Source organism: Papilio xuthus, unplaced genomic scaffold, assembly GCF_000836235.2.
Source record: "Papilio xuthus unplaced genomic scaffold, Pxut_1.1 DF827461.1, whole genome shotgun sequence".
Taxonomy (NCBI): domain Eukaryota; kingdom Metazoa; phylum Arthropoda; class Insecta; order Lepidoptera; family Papilionidae; genus Papilio; species Papilio xuthus.
Window position 1 is genome coordinate 170,736 of NW_013531188.1, and position 22,156 is coordinate 192,891.

Here is a 22,156-nt window from a genome sequence, read left to right on the forward strand (position 1 = left end):
ACATGTCCGAAATCGCGGCGGCATTGAACCCGCGCTCACAAACTATCAGCATTGTTTAGATCACCAGGTCAGCGGTCATCGTGGAAGCCGACGCTAAAATGTTGCTCTTCTTAGTAATTAATAGAACAAAACGCTTCATTCTTATTGATTAAATAATCAGTTTCTTATACGTTTACAACTTAATAGAGATAAGACGACGGTTTGTAATTTTACTATTCCAAGAAAATTTATTTCATTCAATATTCGGAGAATATAAATACACTCGCGTAAAACAATAGAAGCTAAAAACCAAATGTTCTTTTGGGAGACTTTAACCTGTATGTTAGTTCCAGCTTTTTCTTATTTCTACCATTTAAGATATAGTAAGAAAGAAAGTATAAGAAAAGATGACATTGAAACACTAAAGGGTTGAAAACATCCGAAGCGACTGATCGTTCTGGGTGCGGGGTGAGTGTTGCGGTGTGCGGGGAGAGGGCCAAGGAATCTGTGCCGAAATGATAACGCCGTACGTCGACCCTCTCCCTCTGTACGCACGCGCTATCACATAAAGCTATATTTAGTTAAAAATTATATAAAAGAAATATAATAATAGTACAATTCAAGGTATCAAATACATTGAGTTGTTATGATGGTGTTTTGTAGCAATATCTTAACTTAAAACATGTGTCTTATAAAGTTTGCGAACTTTACAAACTTAGCTTGCATTTATTGTGACTAAGATGATCATTTCAGAATTTTAACATCACTGTTGCTTCCTATTTAACATTGACCCTCCATAATTTGGAGGTTAAGGCCCGAAGAAATAACATTGAATTTTTATAACTACGGAAGCTTCAAATTTTTACGCTGTCGACTGCCATTTAAAGTGTTATGAACTCTGTCAACGCATTCTGCATATCGTACTTATTACGTTTGAAGAAATAAGAAAGAATTTTACAGAATAATCCATACAAAATCATGATTAACTAATTTATGTGACCAGTATTCATAAATCATGAATAATATGAAATATCCATCACGATAATAAAACACTAAAATGTCTAACTAAGTCTTAACAATCATAAATAAGACATCTCGAAAAAGTCTTGAACCGAACTTGCCTTTTAATCGCTTGGGATACTTAAATTTATTTTGGAACATATAAGATAACGTAGTAAAGAAAGAATGTAATCAGATTGTCAATTAAATGTATCAAAAGTAAAGCAGCGAACGGTCGGTGGTCGGCGTTCGGTGTTCAGTGAGTCACGCGGGCGCAGTGAGCTCCGCCCACAGGCCTTCCTATTGCTGTGTCATATGTACACATCTACTTGATGCTCCTAATGTATTTTATATCTTACTAATATTATAAATGCGAATGTTTAGATATCTCCGGAACAGTTTAACAGATCTTGATGAAATTTGACATCGATGTAGAACAGTCTGGAAGAACACGTAGTCTACTCATTTAGTTTGTTTTTAATACCGCGCGGATGGAGTCGCGGGCGACAGCTAGTAAATAATATAACGTGAGATGACATGAACTCGGTGAAACAGACAATAAGAAGAGATAATATTTATAATACAAAGTTATGTATAATAGCTGTGACATACAGATTTTCTACAATCTAGAAAATCTAATTGAATCTAACTAAGAAGCACTTAGCAGAATAGATGCAGAAAAACAAGCATTTTTCTATGTATAAGAAAATTGGTAAAGTGACACAACTTTCGATAAACAAAGATAGCCTTAATACAAACGAATAATTTTATTTAATCAGCAATCAGTTAAACAACATTTAATAAAATCATATATTGAATAGTATTTAAAATGTCAGATTACAACTTAATTCGAAAAATAAACTAAAAATCGATGTCGTTTACATGTTGCGACATTGCGTGACAGCTTTGCTCTGGGAAGCGATCCTATCGCTGCTGTGTACGACAGAACAACGACAGGAACCTCCTAGCTAACTAATTACACTAACGAATAAGTAACCAACTTAAGACTTTATCTCTACATCAACTTGTAACACAAACAAGTTCACGTAGCCCGTAGAAAAACGTCTAGTTTTGAAATATCATATACCCCTTTTACTTTAATAAAGATTGCAACAAGTAAACATTCGATATTATTTTAAGCTTTTACTCCCGCCTTTCTTATTTCCTATTAAAGCGTACCTACCGCAGTTATATCGAATGCTCTCCTTCAATCTATGCGTCTAAACAACAAACAATAGAGATCCCTGCTTCGATCGATATCTGACCGCTGGATACAAAAATAAAAATAAAAAGAGACCTTTCGAAATGAATATACTTAATGAACTTTCCCCGGGCAATGGCAGCCGATACTCTAAGGATCTCCGTAATGTAAACAACCCGGGGCACTACAGGGATCCTGTTATACTTACACTTGAGTTAAAAAATGTACGTGTCACCGTTCATTTTTGGTCTTCGTCGTTTTATAATCGAACTATATTCTATAAATCTTTTAGTCATTACAAGCTAAAGTTGACATATAGATGGCAGTAACTTGACGTAAGAATGTCGGTTTCTTTGCACGACACGACACTCACGACACGCCACCGCGTCCAGATTACGTTACAAATATTTCGCTAATCATAGCATCCCCTCTAACACAGGATGTTCCTTGGAATTCGCATCTAATCATCTAACATATTGTCATTATGGAAACTCACGAGAGTAGTTTCCAATAGCTTTATATGTGACTGGCACATTCTTGGGTACAAGGTCGCGTTATTAAATATTATTTCATATTTATTACACGTTGTTGTGTTGTACACAGACAAGCGAAAACATTTAAAAATACCACAGGATTATTTATTTTCATCATTCTCAATAAAATGTTTATTTGTACACACGTCGCGTATAGAAATGAATAAAGATGACGTGCATTCGATATAACATAGGGACATGCTAAAACAATACCACATACATTTTGTTGTAAACGTTATTAAGTTTGATTTCAACAGTAAAATTTTTAAAGTTTCCAAAGCAAAAAGATGCACGCTACGCGTTTTGTTGTGCAAACTACTTTTTACTGCATCTATTCCACAATTTAGCCGAGAATAAAGGTTTATTCTCAATCAAAAATAAGATTCTAAAAAAATGTTGGTAATGTAAATTTAACTTTCATGTCACCAATTAAATGACAATGTAAAAGTAGGTGACATAGCAGTAGTTATAAAATGTTAGAGGTGACATGAGTGCAGGATCTGTGGGGCGGTGACCAGTGTCAATCGCGATTATGTCGGGCTCCGTGCGACACGTCAGGACCTACCGCACGCGCGCTTTAAAATAAAGCCGGATACACACTGCGTACCTAATAACTTTTACACGCTAGGAATTGATGGCCTATTCTTTTCCTTTGAATTGATTTTTTCAACGTTTGTAGCCTTTAAAAAATGTGTTAATTAATTTCGGCAGAATACACATAATTTCCTAATGTGTAAATATATTCGATAGTGGAGACTCGCCCTAACAATGTAGCGAGCGCTCTCAATTGAACGGTTATTAAACGCATTCTTGTTCTCGCGCCGCCACACTATACTACACATGTACCATAGACAACGCAGAAAACACGTTGTAACCATAGACAATGATGTAATCTGCTGTATTTGGGTACAGTACACACGTAGCAACACTGCAAACACTTTGTAACCATAGACAAAGACAATGATGTAATGTACCGTATTTAATCTGTGCTCGAGCTCTTTTTTTAAAATATTTTATTTTTTATCGAATTTCAAACTCTTTAGAGGCAGGAGCGTCTGCAATATTGGTTTTTTTTCTCGATTAGCTTTTACAAACATATTTTCGAATTTAGTTTGGAATTCCCGAATGGACATTTTTTATTTGATTGTTCCATATTTTTACTTTTCTCTTAAATACATTCGCATTTGGATTATTTGTAATTAAATTATTTCATTATAAGTAAAGTGATGAAAATTGTTTAGAATTTTAACTTATTATTGTAAAACTGTGTTCGGATTAGCTGGGTCGTTGCAATCAAGTGAGCTGACGGCGCATCGCCGAGGGCGTTCTCTAGTTAACCACACGTTACCCCGATCATAGGCGCAAGGAATCAAGACAACTACAATATATTCTATCTATTTGCAAAAATATCGGTAATGACAATAATTAATAATAAACACAACGCAAATATGATTTTTCTTTGGAAGACGAATATTTTATAATATAATATATCTGTATTACAAGGTCGTACGTTCTCTGTGTCAAGAAAAAAATACATTAATGTTTTCCGTTCTGTTGAAAATATAATAATTTAAATTAAAATATATTTAAATAATGGATAAATAAAAATGAAGAGGTAGACCCGCATATATCCTTAATAATTTACGGTACCCTATTTCGTAATGAACATCCTGTCCGCGGCCGCCCCTACATCTAATTAATATCCACATCTCGGGCGAGTATTATTTATGATAATTTCATAGATTAATTACGAGTCTCGAATTGATTAGGAGGAACGGTATCCTATCTCCTTTACAAATGAACCTACTGGTATATCCCGCTCCCCGCGCTCTTCCCGCGCTCTTCCCGCGTTCTCCCCGCCTTCATACCGCGTGCTCGTGCCTCAGACGTGCCGTAATGGGTTACAGATTAAACACGGGATATTGGAATTATATCATTTTATCTTGAAACAATATTAAAATTGATCGATATCGTTTAATTACAGTGTAAAGTGAGATGTGGGCGTCGGACTGTGTACAGCTTCCTAATCGAATTGTATATATGAAATGAGATAACTTTTTTAAAGAAACTAGTTTTTGAAACCCTGTGTACAAAAAAAAAGGTTTAAAGTGATTTTACGTTACAGGGGTTTCTTAACGTTACTACAACTTTTCTAGATAATTGACAAAGTAATATTTAAGTTAAAATAATATTCAGCCAGTAGTGTTATATTAAGAAGTTTAACAATAAAAGTCCCATGTCAGAATTACGAGTGGCATTGACCGCGCGGGCGCGTCGCGGCTCATAACAGACGGCCGGGCGCCGCTGCACTGCCGGTGTGCCGGTTGAATCCCTGATTGATGGACGGATCACGATCTTCTTTACATTACAATCAAAACACTATTACATATTTAATATTCTATTAAATATCTGTGCTTGCTCAATGAACTAGATGATGCATCAAAATGTGGTAAAACATCAATCTTTAATTCGTAACATAAACGTATAAGTAGACAAGACTTTACGTTTAATATACTAAAAATAGCTACAGTAATATTTAAAATACCTTGAGGTATGTAAATTAGAGTGCGACCTCATTAAAAAAAGGATCTATATTATGTATAATCAATCATGATGATTGATAGGTCGCTATCAGTGGTCGGCGCGGGCGCGGGTGCGGGCGCGGCGTGTGCTGCGCGCTGTGCGCGGGCAAACACCGCGAACGACGACCCCGATTGCGCTATTATTGGGTTAGGAAACTATGACATGAATGTTAATTAGGACGCACACCTAAAGGTGTTTACTTTACACGTATATTTATTCAACAGTTAACAACAGATTCAAAAAACTCGCGCGAATTTTCTGATATCAGAAACATAATTGTAATATTATTTGACGTCACGTATATTAAATTAGTAAATGAATCGATTAAAATGTTAACAATAGTCCTGAAGACGTTGATTTTGAAGAAATAAATATCTGGTGAGGCCAAAACTCACTGAGCTCGCGGAGTAAAACTAACTAAAGATGATACTTCCTTAATTTAAAGTATGCAATGCAAATGCATTTTGTCATCTATATCTGGAATTACGTTAAGATATCGCGTTTGCATTGATTTATCAGTAAAGCTGTAAGAATGGAGTGACACTGGGGTTATCTGACGGACGACATTTGGGTGGTCAAAGTTGCCGGCTATCTGCAGCTGCCTCTGCCGGGCCATTTGTATAATTAATATGATTGCACGATGTGTGCCAAGGCCACGCTCCACTCCCGAATGTTTTCCTAGGTAAGTTACATCATTTGCTTTATAAAATTAAACTTTTGCACGTCAATTTATCCATAACTGTCTTAAAGTAATTACAATCTAATTTTATAACACGAATTTCAAGCATCTCTGAGATTAAAGTCAGTCCGCTTAGTTTTTTCAAACCACAACACTAAAAAGGCTGAAGTTAACCGGTTAAAAAAAGGACGCACTTTCCATAATAACACGGGAAGAGAACGATGTCTATATAATAGTTAAAACACTCGATAAAAACTAAAATCCTACCTTGTTACGCATTTCCTTTAAAACAATTCTCAAATACAAAACTCGGCACAATATTAACAGACATAAACCACAGCACAAGACTAATGCAAGGCGTCACACAACACAATACAACGCGTGCTAATGAACTATTCGGCTGCCTTCTAAATAATGCGTATTAGGCGCAAAGACGACATTAGTCCGATTTAATTTGTAGGGATTCCGACAGTCGCCTCCGCGGCCCCTCAACACTAAATAAAATGTTCACCTAATTCTTTGCTTTAATATTAGACCCGACACAATTACGCGTACTGACTGCACATAAAACACATCATAAACAAATGAATTATTTCGAGACAAGATAAAAGGATAAAAAAAAATGCAAGCGTTATGTTACAGAGGAATTCTTCAGAGGAGCCCATCTATGTTTGCTTCTGGATCTGTAAATATATTCTAACACCTTCCCGGTGAAGAAAAAAAAATTCCATCTTATTTTAACTGCCAGCACATAATATAACTGATAAGTATTAAACTTAATAGTCATAATTTCCTGACATAAAAGAGGAGGAGAATTAGACCCATATTGTAGAAGTAAATCAGCAAGCAATAACATAAAGATTTGTGATGCTATACAATAAATAAAAATATTGTTTGCACAATACAGCAGCAAACTTGAACGTGGACCGCAGATACCGCGCAAGCGATCATAAGTAGCGTTAAGTCGACCGCAACATCCAATTTGAATGGGAACGTATCACATAACACGAAACCTGCTCATGTATATTTGACTAACATAATAACTGACACCAATATATTCTAACCTAATATTGCTAACAATATTAACACAAATTGTTCAAGTCAGAGAAAACAAGCTAAATTGGATTCCTACAAATTTTCATTACATTACAATAATATTAAGGTAACAGTGGTAGAGCCCGCTTTAACATCTTCGCACGAATTGGCCCGGCTCGCTCGGTGAAATACCACGACCACACAGAAGACAGGCGTCAAGTGGAAGTAATTCCGCGTTTCGTCTGATGAGTGTGCGTCCTGGAGGTCTAATTTAGTCCACTTTCCCTTCTACCCTTTTTCTTATAAGGAAAGGATGGGAAATGGAAGTGGATTTTCCGGATGAGAGGATGCATGGAAATATTTTATTTCTGTGCATCCTCTCCTCAGTCGATGAAAGTTAGGCAACGTACATGCAATTGCCTATGTCTATGGGCAACGGTCACTTCGCTATTTCTGCGATTTCAGGTGGCTGCTCGCTCGTTTGCCACCTTATAATATAAAAAAAAAACAGTATCGAAATCCTCGAAACTTAAAACAATTGAAGAACTAATATTTGAGAAATATTCATGTTTAATAATCACTTCAACAAGTAAAGAGTTATATCTCTTTAAAGATGTAACTGACTACTAATACATAAAAGATGTAACTATTTTCATCAGATGGTTAGATTTACGCTTCATTATGCTCTGCATCTGATATAAGGAGAAAGGATCAGAAGTGATACTGTAGACGTAGCCAACTCGACTAGAACAAATGCAATAAATGAAAAGATATCAAATATCAAGACAAGAAGCAACAAACAGGCATTGATAGTGAACGCGGAAGTGTAACGAATGTACAGACCATTGTAGCCAGAGAACAGCCGTCAAAGAGCAAGCATACACCATCATAGAGCAAGCATACGCCGGCAAAGAGCAAGCATAAATACTATGAAAGAGCCACACAAATGCTCCTTTCTTTTGCATCGCCGCGAGTGATGTACAGATTTGATTAGTTCTTTGTTTTATAGGAAAGCATTGGCTAGCTTACCGGGAGTCTAAATCGATACGAATATCTTTAGAAAGCTTTTAATTTGCTTACTCTCCATACAGCTATCGGATTTTAATCATGATTAATTGTATAAAGTTTATTATTGTGTAAAATTATTGGTACGTATTTCTATAAAAATAAACGTATTTCCTTACCCAATAAGTGCCAAAAGATATTTTTGATTTACTTCCAGATTATCATAAAGTAAATCGAGAAAAAGACTTTTTTAACGGCTTTTGTTAGTCAATCAATTCATCGTCTTCATTGAGCATGGTTTATGTATATTTAGTAACAGGCGTAAATAATTTATCATTGTATTTAAATTTTTACTTTCATACATTTTTACTGAGTCATTGTATAAGTTAAACAAAGTTTTTATAAAGTTATAATAAGCACATAGTTTAAGGTTGGAATTTTATGTAATTCAATATTTACTATAATATTGTATTCTTGTAACAAACTTATAATATTTTAAAGCGACATCATAATTTCCTTATCAAATTCGTGGCCTGTGCCAATCTAAGAGGAAAGCTACAAAATCTAACGCTGTAAACTAGGACTTTTTCTGGTATCAAATAGAATTATTTTACGTATAAATTGGAACAAATTCTCATGACTTCATATACCTACTTGGTAATGAATATTAAGACAGGATTCCTAAGAAATAAAATAAGCAGGCTACAATTGGCCAGCATAAGTTCCTTGCGAGTTAATAATCCTAAAGAATATTAATTTTCAAACCCGTCTCACGAGGCCGTGGAAAGCAATAGCTGCGTTAGCCTGGAATCTACAGCCGTCTATTCACTCATTAATTACAATGAACTTGACAGATATGAACAAGAAATGCTAAAGCGATGTGTACTCAATACAGACTAAAGCCGCTAAAAGGCAATTCCCGGACTCAATTCGAATATTGTGAACGTAAAAAACTTTGAGGAGTGACGAGTGTGATTACAATTGCTTCTGGTTGTAGCCTAACGAGAAATATTTTCCATACAGATGTGCTACTGATCTTTTCATTATATAAATAGACAGCGGAACGTTAACCTGATGTTATTAAGTATTGTATACATTGGCAATATCCCTCATAAATCAACAATTAAGTTTAAGATTTATGATGTCACTTTCTCCTCGTCAAAATTCTAAATTTATAATTTACTAATATAATAAATGCGAATATTTAGATGGATGGATATTTGTTGGGAGGTGTCTCGAGAAAGGCTGCGTGAATCTCGCTGAAATTTGGCACAGATCTTGAAATAGCTTAAAAGAACGTATAGGTTACCAATAAGACAAAGAACAAATACTGTCATCATGTCAGCAAACTTTTTGTTTGGTGGTTGTTGTCACTGTCAGAGTAACTGTAGCCACAATTTGCGTCACGTCATCTACAAAATGCACAACACGCGGTCAACTCGTAACGGTAAACGGAGAATTAGTTTAAATATCGCTATTTATTGGCTTGTTAACTTGAGTTACCGAAATCATAAATAAATTCGTATCACTATCGAGACATGGCTAAATTATATTTAACATCGCAGATAGTAAATTGGTTCTAAACTTAAGTGGCTCCAATCCAATCCAATATTAAAGAATATTTTTATCCTCTATATTTTTCTGGTTTTTTAACCAACAGCAATCGAAAAAGTATCATAGTTTGTTTAAATGAGGTTTGGAATCATCATACTCCATTTCACAAAAAGTAATTAATACAATTATCTCTCTCATCAGTCAACAAATCATAGATTTATCCCAAAGATCGAATATAGTTTTTAACTATTACCAAAGACTCAACATTAAAAGTTACATATTCAGTGGACAGACAGGAACTAAGTATGCAAATGGATCTATCGAGAGCAAAGGTGCCCCATACCCCGCCACCCCCGACCGCTCCTCCGTCGCTGCAATCCTGATAAAAGATGTAGTGCAGGGGATAGGAACATGTTTTTGCTGTGAAATTATTCCCCGCACTGGACGCAATCATCTCCAATGGAAAATGGAATCGCAAACCTATTTACGTATCATAATTGCTATATCTCCGGAACAGCTATTATACAGACCGTGGTTTTTTACTTAATATTATAATTAAGAAATCTATATCATAGAAATGTGTATAACAAATTTTGGGTATCGAGGAGTTTAATCTTATTAATATTATAAATGCGATGGATGGATATTTAAAAGTATGTAAGTCCAGAACGGCTGCATGGATATCGCTGAGATTTGGCATAGATATAGAACATAGCTTGGAAGAATACATTGTAGTCAAGTTTTTTTTTTAATTCCCCGCTGACGGAGTCACGGGCTACAGCTAGTTGTTGTAAATAGCTAGAGGGCACTATAATTGTTAGAAACAATTTTTTCCTTGTATATAATGTTATGCAAAAACTGTAAACTCCATCATATATTAAATTGCTAGATCATAGTACGTGTGCGTAGAACATTATATGAGGCTACAGATTCCAAAGTTAATCTCATAGCAATAAAGCAGGTAAACAGTGATAACACCTGCCTCATGTCACGGCTTAGTTTCACTGTTAAATGGTTTTGATATTAAAAAAAAGTCTTAACATTTTTAAAGCTTTGTATAAAGAAGCAAATGAAATTCGAATATCGAACCCAGGAACAAATTACAAGTCCGGGGCGTCGTCCACTGCATAACCGACGTTGACTCGTGGTAACACCGTGACCTATTTCCAGTTGCCCATTACCCTGTGATGTGATTATTGCCAGCATCCACTAAATCATGAGACAAGACAACAACACCTCTAACTAATGCTCCGAAGACATATTTCATAGCTGATAATAAAACTTTGAACACAATAGAGAAATTACCTGCGCCTAAATGCATATAATAAATATCTTTCTTTGTATACTAACAATTTTGAAAGTAAATAATTATTACTAATATTTAACCAAAAAAAATATATTTTAATATTTGTCAAGAGAATTTTTCAACTTTAAATGATTGATAAGTATTTGAAATACTATAAAATTGTTTTGATTGTGCTAAAAAGCGTGTACAAAATGAATAAACGACACCACATAAATGTGTTAAAAATCAAGTTAAGAAAATAAACTTAATTTATCAAATTATCAGTTAAGGTTATAGTTTTTTGTGTTTGATTCTGTTTATATTATCTTTAAAGCATCATTTCTTTTCATCATCGTAATTTCGTTAAGAATAACATCAAAACGTGACAAATGGGATACAAAGTTGCGATTTGAACTTCGTATTCAGCGTATAATTCATTTTATTTTTAGAGAAATAATCTTATCTTGAATAAAATTAATAATAATTGTATCAATTTAGGGATCAAATAATTGGAAGAAATGTTTCGGTTATTGACGATACTGCTATCGTAACTAGCTACTTAAAAACTTAGGTGATATAAGAACGTCTCTGTCTACCCCACATTACGATTGTTAATTTTTAATCTGTTTTATATGTTAGATGTATGGATTCCCACACAATTGAATCGAGCGACGGACGTGATACGGCAGCGATTGCGCAAATCAACGAGCCTTCTGCTGTTCCTATTTTGATAAGAGAGCGACGTCGACCAGCAGTATATAACCCTGGCCCTATTTACAGAGGATGTGGACATCATTTGTGACTGAATATCGCCGATATCACAGCGACAATTATAAATACATAAGCCACAGTTGGACAAACATTCGCTCGTTAAGTGATCACTTTTGCATGAACGTCCGGCGCATTATATTCATTTTCTAAGTTTTAATAACATGAAACATTTGAAGCTTTCTCGTCTATTGATGCTGTAAGTCCATCATGGTAAAAAGTTAAAGGTTAATAAAAAATATTAATTCTTAACCGTTAACTTAACTTTAAGTTATAAAACCAAAGACAAACAAATTGCCATGTCTCTTTCAATCTCATTGATGCTATCCGAAAAATGATTTAAATTAACTTAAATCAGCCAAACGTTACCGATAGCAGAAAATTTGGAAAAAATCAAAGTACGGAACCGAATAATTTTTATCAATTAAAATGAATTATTTTATATATACATTACGTAATACAATACCTATTACTAGCTCTACGAGACAATGGGCGGCGAGCACCCGGGATCCGGCGGATAACTAAATTATAATAATTAAAAAAAAACATTCACTAATTACCATGCCACTGGTTTCGTAGATGGGTCACCGTCACTGTGGATATCTTGGTAGTCCTTTTCGAAATTTGTCGTCGCGATAGTCGATTCGTTGGGTCGCGGTGTACGCGGAAAACGTGTGCTCTGGTCGGCGGCACACGACCGACTGACGGTTGGGCGCGCTAAAATTGCGAGCTTTATCAATGGAGTGGCGCAGTGGCGGCGCGCGCGCACATCGCACTCGCCCTCGCCGCGCTACTGTAGAGCCTGCAGCTTCCGCTACGATCTTTAGCGCTGTTCTTTGCCACACCATTACTCTTTACTCTCGAGATCTTCGAATTGTATTTAATTGGTAATCTCACATAACCCTGTCTTCCCCCAAAATCCAGGGTATCTTACGAAGATTCCCCCCGGATACCAAAAAAGGCCCCTTCTCTCATCCATTACATTACTGCATCCTTACAATATTAGGCTATTCGACCGATGTTCTGCCATAAAATGTCATTTGAATGTTTGTTTACGCTATTAATCAATTTTCTTGTAACGTCTACATATGTTTATAGAGAACAGAATATTCAACATATCCTCGTGAGTCCAGAAACAGAGCATGTAATAATGTATCGTTACTAGCCTATCAGTTAACTGCGCGGCTTAGTGATCTATCAATCGTGGGTTCGTATCCCACTCCTTAATTACTATCGTAAAGGACATACTTCGACTCTTTCCGAATAATCTTCAAGCTTATTAGAAACAATCAATATAGTAGTATTTCAAGTAGATAGGAATTAATAGCACATTATTCACATTTTGTTATAGCTTCTATTTTGAAGAAGCTCAAGACATTTTTGGTAAAACTAAGATTTGCTAGTCTTTGCCCGTTTCATTAGAACGATTGCATGTAAGTGTAGTAATTATAGCGTGGTACAATTTTTTAAACATGAATAAATTTATAAAAACTTTTAATTACATCAGACTGAAATGATCCATCGTCACGTCGCTCCACTTATAAAAAAAATTAGGCTTAAATTATGTTAATCGTTTATTTACAATTAAAACACATGTAGAGGCGCGCTGGTGACGCGGCCTTCGACCAACCTTCGAGGAATTCTTGTGCCGTGTGTAATGCAGACACACGCGACACATGTCACCATTATTTTAAAATACGAATAGTGTTTTTAGCCATTTTTGTCAAAGAATAATTAAACAATAGACATGGCACTTATAGTATTATCTTCCTGCGCCTTGTCTAGTGCGAATGGACACCCGAGAAGGGTCTAGGCGCCTTTTCTCTAATGTTTCATTGCGCATCAGCTCTGCGCCTAGATAGTTAGATAAACTCGCTTTTCCGTAGAGCCTCAAACAATAAAACGAAAATATATTAAATTTAAATAACTTTATATTCCCGATTTTTTGAATATGTATTTTTCCTCTGGGTTTACACCTACACACAGGGAGTGTTTTGTTTTTTAAAGTTTATTAATTTCTGGGACATAAGTTAATCTTTGAGCCATGCCCCATATAGTGCTTGTTGACGATGTGTCTCGCGGGCATATGTTCAGGTGGCTGTATTGTTAGTCTATAACTTATGTTGAAGTTGTATTCATATACACTGAAACGGAACTCTAGCTTTGTACTTTATTATACACAGATCAATTTGCGGTTTCGATTCAAAAATTAAAAATAATTTTCAATTTCAAATGTGGTGTCAACGACTTTAAACTGATCCATCGTAAACCGTCGCCATTTATACAACGATCTAAATACCATTAACAATCAAAACAAACATAATATGTAAGGCTGTAGCGGCGGCGCCATAGCAACCTGCGTACAATCTTATCGCACATTCTTATATTAATCTCACGTCTGATTACGAGCGAATTTTTTCGCATTCGACGTAATCCTACGCATTCCCACTAATGTACTGCTCTTCAATTATGCTTTTAATTAATAAATCGCTTCACAATTACCATAAGTATGCACCGTATACCTACATGTGTGTAGTACTGTTTTTATTGTAGAAGGCAAACGAAAAAGTTTCACAAATCTCACTGATTTCTCGAAAAGAGCGAAATGATCGTTACTCATCTGCAGAAACTTAAAACGGAACAAAGAGATGCTAATCTTAAGAAGGTCTAAGAATTATAATTTTTGAACTTATTAATAACCAAAACTTAAGTAAACTTCGCTTTTTATGACGACAATTAATTGTTTACATATTAATCAATTATATATGAGTAAATACATTTATTGCATTATTCATGTGAATGTCATGAAGCAAGTTATTTAAAAAATCATGATTAGTAAGTGATTATTAAATAGCATTTGCCCGGGATTTCGTCTTCCTACTTTTGTGTTTTTCCATACTATGTTCTACATGTGTGCTATCCAAACTTTCCCATTTATAATATTAGTACACTCTCTAATTTTATTTATATGTATAGATGTAAGAGAATGTCTCAAATCGGTTCAATAGTTTCGGAGCATATTCAATGCAAACAAATAATCAAATCTTTCCTCTTTATAATTGTACAGATTACATTATATCAGCTTCGTTAGAAATATTTACAACTTACAATAAAATAACAAGCTGACAGTGATTCTTGTGCAAATGTGCACACTTGCATCTGAACGTGATGAATACGTGCCACAAACAAGCATAGTATTATATTATCTGTGTCACGATATAATTGTTTTACGAATTAAAAAAAAAAGTTGAGCTATGGAACTTAATATTTTTACCTGGCAACATCTAAGGCCTCGAGCAAGCTGGCATACGAATTTAAATTAAAAGAAAAAATTAAATTATTAGTTTTAGCAGTTATCATTTCTTACACTTCATTAAAGTAATTTTGAATTTTAAGTGTATATTTTTCTGTAAAAGAACATATTTACAATAAGCTTTATCCCGCGACTCCGTCCCCACCTAATTACATAGAAACTTAATTAGTAAACTGTGCGTTCTTCCAGACTATGTTGTATTTCTATCTTTCCCGCCAAATTTCGGCAAAATCCGCTTTGTCATTTTGGAGATATCAAATACCAAACATCCATTTAAATAATTCGTATTTAACAGAAACAAGTATTTAAAAGAAGAATATACTTGCAATTACAAAAAATTACTCAATAATTGAAATCATTAAACGTGTATGCTTGCAAAAGTGATCTTTGCGCTTAAATAAGTTGCAAAGAGTTAGGTTAGTACGTATTCATCTCAAAATCTCCAGTGTATTATAATTTACCTATTATCAGGTATATTTCGTACAAAATGCTAATGTATAGCAATTAATTGGGTCACGCAGCGAGCGTAAGGAGGCTGCAAACAATCAGATTAGATACGAAGCACAAACACGGCGCGCGTGTTGACACAGCGGCACACTAGCGCCATCGGCCATCGTACACCATAGACAAACTTAAAAACTATTTGGATTCAAATTAGAGATAGAGTCAAGCAAAATTTTTAGGTTTTATTTAAGTCTACTTAATTTGTTTATACTTTCTTCAAGTATCTAATTTGTCGTTATTAAATGCGCTAAATTATTCATGTTTCTTGTTTATTTTATTTTTTCATATTCTTAACCATGCCTATTTAAAGTGCCATTGATTAAGCGGTTATTTAGAGTTCTATTTTTTATTTATATTTTCCTCTAATAATTAAATCAGATCAAACTAAAATTTTCCATAACGTAGGTCACAGTTTCAACAATCCAATCGCAATTAGGGCATTTGCAGCACGCAGTTGTTTTATGTAGGCGTGGATAACATGGTATCTAGTCTGCCATATGTCAGTTCAAAACATTTAGGACACAAAATCTGCTTTGTGACTATCATAAAATTACTGTAGTTACTAAAAACCTAGAACAACGCCGATCATGATTATTTGGGCTTAAAGACATGATAACTTTTCGACCTCTTGGCTACAAAACTACAGGATTAGCCTAATTTCAGATGCACTGTTGATCAACTTAGAAATGTTCAAACTCCTATGGCTCAGTGTAAAATTAACCTCGTGTTAGATGAAAGTGGACACATCAGAAATATTGAGCTACATTTCTAGTAACATTTCGTTTAGTTTTTTTATGTTTAAGGCAGATAGATATTCTGTTGATCATATCAACGATTACAACATATCTCAAATAGACGTTAGCGAAACTAACGCCTCACCATCTGAATAAACAATATAATATATTTAATTGCAATGAAACAGATAGCGCGAATAGATAAGATGTTTAGATGTGCGCTTACATCACTCACGAATACCGACTGATAACTACAATTGGTTAATTACTTAGCACCACTCTTACGAAATACCAACACTCTAATAAATACTTCCTTTTATTTAAGGAACCGTAGATTATATTACGCACCTCACATCACCGTCATGTTTCTCTTTATTGTTCCTACTCAGAAACTTTGGTTACTAAAACAGTCGCTTAAGGTCTCTCTTGCAGACCACTAAATCGCTGACAGTGCAATGAAAATCAAATCATACAATCGTCCGACAAAGTTATAAAAAAGATATATTTTAACAACAGCATCGTATATTTATGTATGTGAAGTTATAAAAGGATACAATGGGTGATAAATCATCGAAAACGTTAGTTGCGATAGAATCGTCATTGTACATTAGGTAATAAATAGCGACGTCGGACTTGTGTAAAGGCCAAATAGTAATATTATAATTTTATATGTACTAAACTAAAATAATGATTTCCAAAATGCTTCATGTGGACTCCAAGATGACCCGACGTATAACAGTGGAAAAAATTAAGGTTACATCAAAAATAACATTTTAAAGGAGGTCTTGTGGTAATCCAAATTAAATATAACACATATGGAAACGCATTTGAATGGAAACCCATAGACAAACGATCTTCTGAAGAAGATGCGTCTGATAATATTAAGATTACTGGCTTTTATCAAAACTTTAGTCAGTCGGAAACTTTACAATCAGATCAATATGTAGGCAATCTTTCAATATCGCAGTTCGCTTTTGTGTCAGTCTACTACATAGGTCGTACTATGGCATGTATCCAAGGCACAAACGTTACTAAAGGTTAATAAAACAATTCAAACTTGAATATGTCAGAGAATTAGCAAAGGAACAATGTAAGGCTGTATGAATTATGTAAGCGATGGTAAGGCAGGCTATGAGATAATATTGACTCGGTAAGAATAGCTTGTAAGCAAATTCAAGTGGCGAGAGGTGACATCATGCGTAATACACTTCGCATAACAACTTTACCACTTGCGAATGCTCTGCTATAACTACACTTTTATAAGGTTTACTTCATTTATTAATTGATGAGGTGTGATGTCAGGATTCGATTGCCAATAATTAGAACACGCTAAGACGAATCAATCGATAAGTCGATTACAATTTGCTGGACTGACTGAATTAACTAAATTGTTAGATATTTGATCCATAAGTATTTTCCTAAAAACTTCTAAATAATTTCCACAAAATTACGAATTCAAACCGAAAGTAATACAAGCCAAAAATGTCAGACGTTCTGCAATGACAAATCGAAAGAGACTGCTCATGCAGCGCGTGTTTCATTATGAAGTTTCTTATGAAACTACCCGCAACAGTCCCACTGTTTCTATCAATATTGTATACCGCACGTGGACTTTGGCTGAAAAAATTGACTACAGCAATATGATTCAATATAATACTTTTCTTGGATGATGTTTTTGCGTGAAAACACTTTCTAATTACAGAGTTTAGCAAAGGTATTTGAAATTCTTCAGTTATCGCTATCTGGCGAGGCTTTATGCACGAGATAACAAACGCAGAGCAAAGATTCATTCCCTCGGTATGTGACCCAAATAGCGAATCTTTTTCAACTAAAATGTCTTATATGCATTTTATAATATCTGATGTCATTTAGTTATGCATTATCCTGTCAAAAAACGGCCTGTGCTAATATAATATTTTATAGATAACGACTTTGTTACTTGGTTATTGTATATACATAATAGTGTGTATGATGTGTGTGTAGCGTTAAGATATATGTATTTAAAACAACTATACAAAGTAAACAATGTCATCCATCTCTTCCACTGTCCATAAAAGGTAGACAACGCTTCTGAAACTGTCCCTAAAAATCTCAACTTTATCAATTCCAGTCCACAGAAAATAGATTAATGATTTTTTTGTCGATAAAACATTGTCATTAAATACTCTATGCACATGGCAACCCTATTACTGACATGCATTCTTATCGAACGCCGCGAAAATGAAGATGGAACGCTTCTCTGACAGCTGAAATTATTTAATCTGTATAACCTGGAAAAGCGCGCGTTGCACAGACTAAAAATAAACTGCACTGTTTATGTTTACACAGATAACCTAGTTTGTAAGATTGGAACATAAGCAAAGAACCGGATGACGACTTATCTTTGGTTTCATTAGGTTTTTGACAAAGATCGAGATGATTTGTCTTTGCTTATCGATGATAAAACAGGCAGCCGGATATTTCGACGTCCATCGAACCTCGTCTTTTTAACTTACTTTATCTTTAACCATGATATAATTAGATTTGTACTTAGAAGCGAACGTATATCTTTCCCAAAGATCGGCAACACATTAATATTCGCTCTGATGTTGTAGATGTCAATGGGCGGCAATGATCGCTGTGTTGTTCCCGCTGTCGTTTTATTCCTTGTCTTACAATAAAAGATAAGTATATCGGTTGAATTTCTTAGCACCGCTGTGGTGTACATATGGCCTGCAATATTGTAACAACTCTGTATCTGTAACAGACTATGTAAATTACGTACAGTTCATAATGATCATGTCACTACTACATGACACTGCTTAAAACTAATCGAGGTGTGGCAAAATTCAACCATTATAAAAATGTATAGGTCAAAAAATATTGCTATATTTTTCTGACAGGCGCAAGATGTTTTTTCTTGTTAGAAATATGAGATGGACATTTTTCTATTGTGTGTTTCTGCAACATCCTGAGGAGTTGAGTTGACATTGAGGAAATTTTTATGACATGTCAAATATCATATAGGTCTATGTAAAACGGTTGAAGTAATAAAACAGTAGAAAGTAAAAAAACAATTTATTAACCGAGCGGTTTCAAGGTATTTATTTCGTTACCTCTATAAGAGTAAGCTTTAAAATCGCCAATCTTCTTCCCGTCGATGTACAGATAGAGCATGAAGCAGGTGTCACAGAAGAAGGCGGGGTCGAAGGGCACGCGGGGACAGCCCACCACCACCCACTTGGCGCCGAACTCCGCGCACGTGGTGCAGTACACGGTCTGATGCTGCAGCACGGCCGTGTGGCGCGGCAGCTGCTCCGCCATCACCAGCTCCGCCGGACCCACCAGCCGCACCTCAGAGAACGTGAACAGGTGCTCGCAGTTGCCTTGGTGGATGTACACCTGGACATATTACAAGAACGGCTGGTTCATTTTATCTAGATTATTTAATTTAGATGACAAGAATCTGCAATTTACCTCTGGATGTCCGAGACGTATGACGAGGTCCTGCAGCCGCACTTGATGCATGTCTACCTTGGGGAAGTCACCCATGGCGCGGCGCTGCGCCCACAACCGGATGGGCTCCGTGTAGTCCACGCGACCCTCGCGCTCGTCCACGTAGAACACGTTGTTTATGAACATGAACCCTGATGGAAACAATTCCTGCAACAAAAAACACATTTGTAACAATAACTTATTATGCTTAACATCAAATAACATTTGCCATCCACTAAACCTCCCAGTTAAGTGAACTAATGATGAGAGTAACAAATTTTAACCTAAAAAACTAGACTTAATACCTTGGCGGTGGTTTGAGGCAATTCCGTAGGATTTGCGGAGACATCGACGCGCACGTCCACGTCGTTAGCGCAAACGATGCGCTCGCGCAGCGCAGACAGCCGGCTCTGACCTGACACCACCACGTCGCATGTGAACACCGAGTGACGTGAATTCTGCAAAACAAAAATTGTTATATTCCAACCAAGTGATATAAACACCATAGTGCACAGAGAACACAACAGAAAAAATATAGCAGCAAGGATTCACGAAACTGTTGAAATGTCTGTGAATTTATGACAGACCACTAATAAATAATAAGTATCAATTTCAAAGTTACTTACATTTCTTTCTTTGCCACACATAAAAGGTCTGTAAAAGCGCACTCTGTACAGTATGTCTTTGCCCGGTTCAAGTGGAGTTCCATTTATCTCATCATTATCCTCATCCTGAAAATATTATATGCCACATTTTGAGACATTCAGTTAAAACATCTTGTATACACAGAATGGAACATAAATCATTATACAAGAATCAGACAAATTTAATAATTAGAGACATACAAGGCACTGTTCAGTACCAGCCTTATGGAAGGTACATGGTAAGACAAGAAGGTAGACCACATATCTGCAAATTACTCTTACATAACCTTATAAACCTCTATGTAGGTTTTTACAAAGTAGTTAGGCTAAAACCTTTAAATTATTCAACAAATTTCATGCCACTATGATTATTTCATACTTGAGTTTATAATGTGAGTCGGTGAGTGTGTTCTTTATTGTATTACATGACTTAAACTGTATCAGTAAAAATGTTTATATTATGTGCAGTAAATCCTACCTCAGTTGTAAGTGGCAGCAATCTCATTCCTCTATACTTTAACTTCTTCACATATAAGTTTGTCTTGTCTTTCTCCACACGTAACTTAAACTTCTTTACAATGTTTAGTTGGTTACCCTCTTCACAAACTTTGTCATCCTTTTTAGGGGGCAGAAAACCAAATGCTGGGAGATTTGTATCCATTATAAGTTCCTTACCAGTTCTAAGATGGTTTGGACTAAAAATATTATTTAATTCAGTAAGCTAATATTATAGCTAATATATAATGAACTATGTATCATGAAAATTGTAAATAAAGAATACTTCTAGCATTTTCATATAAAACATAAGCCTATTTACTATGTAACAGAAGCTCTATGTATAATATGTATACTGAATACATACCTGCAGTATTTAGCAAGCTTACCAAATTCTTCTTCACTTAATCCACCTCCGACGTAATCTCTGATCTTCTGATCTTGAAACTGCTCTAAACGATCCTTCGATTCTGGACGCCCACAAATAGGTAGGGAACTAAACGCTTCTGGAAGATTCTTCGTAATTATTGGAGCTGTCACCACATTGCCTTTGACTGGATAAAATTTAGGCCCTATATCCGGCGCATACATATTAACTTCTTTGACTTCATCTTCTGTGGTCATTTTATTATGATTCGAATCCTGAGTACCCTCTAATGAGATGGGCACAGTTATAGGGCACTTCAATATAGTAAAAGCTTTGTCTTCACTATCCATTGCTAGTGCTATACACAACTGGAGACAGCAGAACAACAATTCTAAAAATGTGTTTAAAAATAATGCGCAACTGCTCAAAAACGACTTCACAATATTTTTAAAAAACTTCACATAATTACAAAGTACAGTAAATGAATAAAAATTGTTAAGTGAAACACCATTGACTCTCTATTTGCATAATAATGATAAAACATTCATTCAATAACTAAAACCTTATGATTTTAGTTTGATTTAATTTATTTGAATTATTAAGACATCACTTTGACACTTCTCAATTGGCACTTGATTGACGTTACTTGACGTTGACTGAATGACAGTTGACACCAAAGAGTATAATATTTATGGTTAACACTAACACCTCAGAGCGTCACGGAGTTCCAGAACTGTGCTACATACTACCTACCTAGTGAACAGACTAGCCGTGGTTTTTGTGGCTATTTTGATTGCTCGAAATAACCATCGAAAAAATGAACCATTAACCTCAATACTTGGACAAGTGCTAAAAGACTTTGCTTAACTTGAATTTGATTTTTTCCATTTTAACGCTGACAACAGATGTTAGTGGCAGTGATGAGGATTCGAACTAATAATAGCGAGAGAATTAACTGTCCATACCATTTTATATACCATTTTATATACTCTTTGGTCCATTTA

General features: G+C 35.2%; 1 protein-coding gene across 1 annotated transcript; it reads right to left on the bottom strand.

The window, feature by feature from the left end:
* Positions 1-19,219: 19,219 nt before the first annotated feature.
* On the bottom strand, positions 19,220-21,785 carry Pbp49 (proximal sequence element A Pbp49). Its single transcript, XM_013314241.1, has 6 exons — positions 21,153-21,785; positions 20,769-20,985; positions 20,273-20,377; positions 19,952-20,104; positions 19,629-19,814; positions 19,220-19,553 (listed from the first exon to the last, which is right to left on the bottom strand). Exons 1-6 carry the CDS (start codon positions 21,500-21,502, stop codon positions 19,233-19,235), a joined length of 1,332 nt encoding a protein of 443 aa, XP_013169695.1. The 5' UTR covers positions 21,503-21,785; the 3' UTR covers positions 19,220-19,232.
* Between the last annotated feature and the right edge of the window lie 371 nt (positions 21,786-22,156).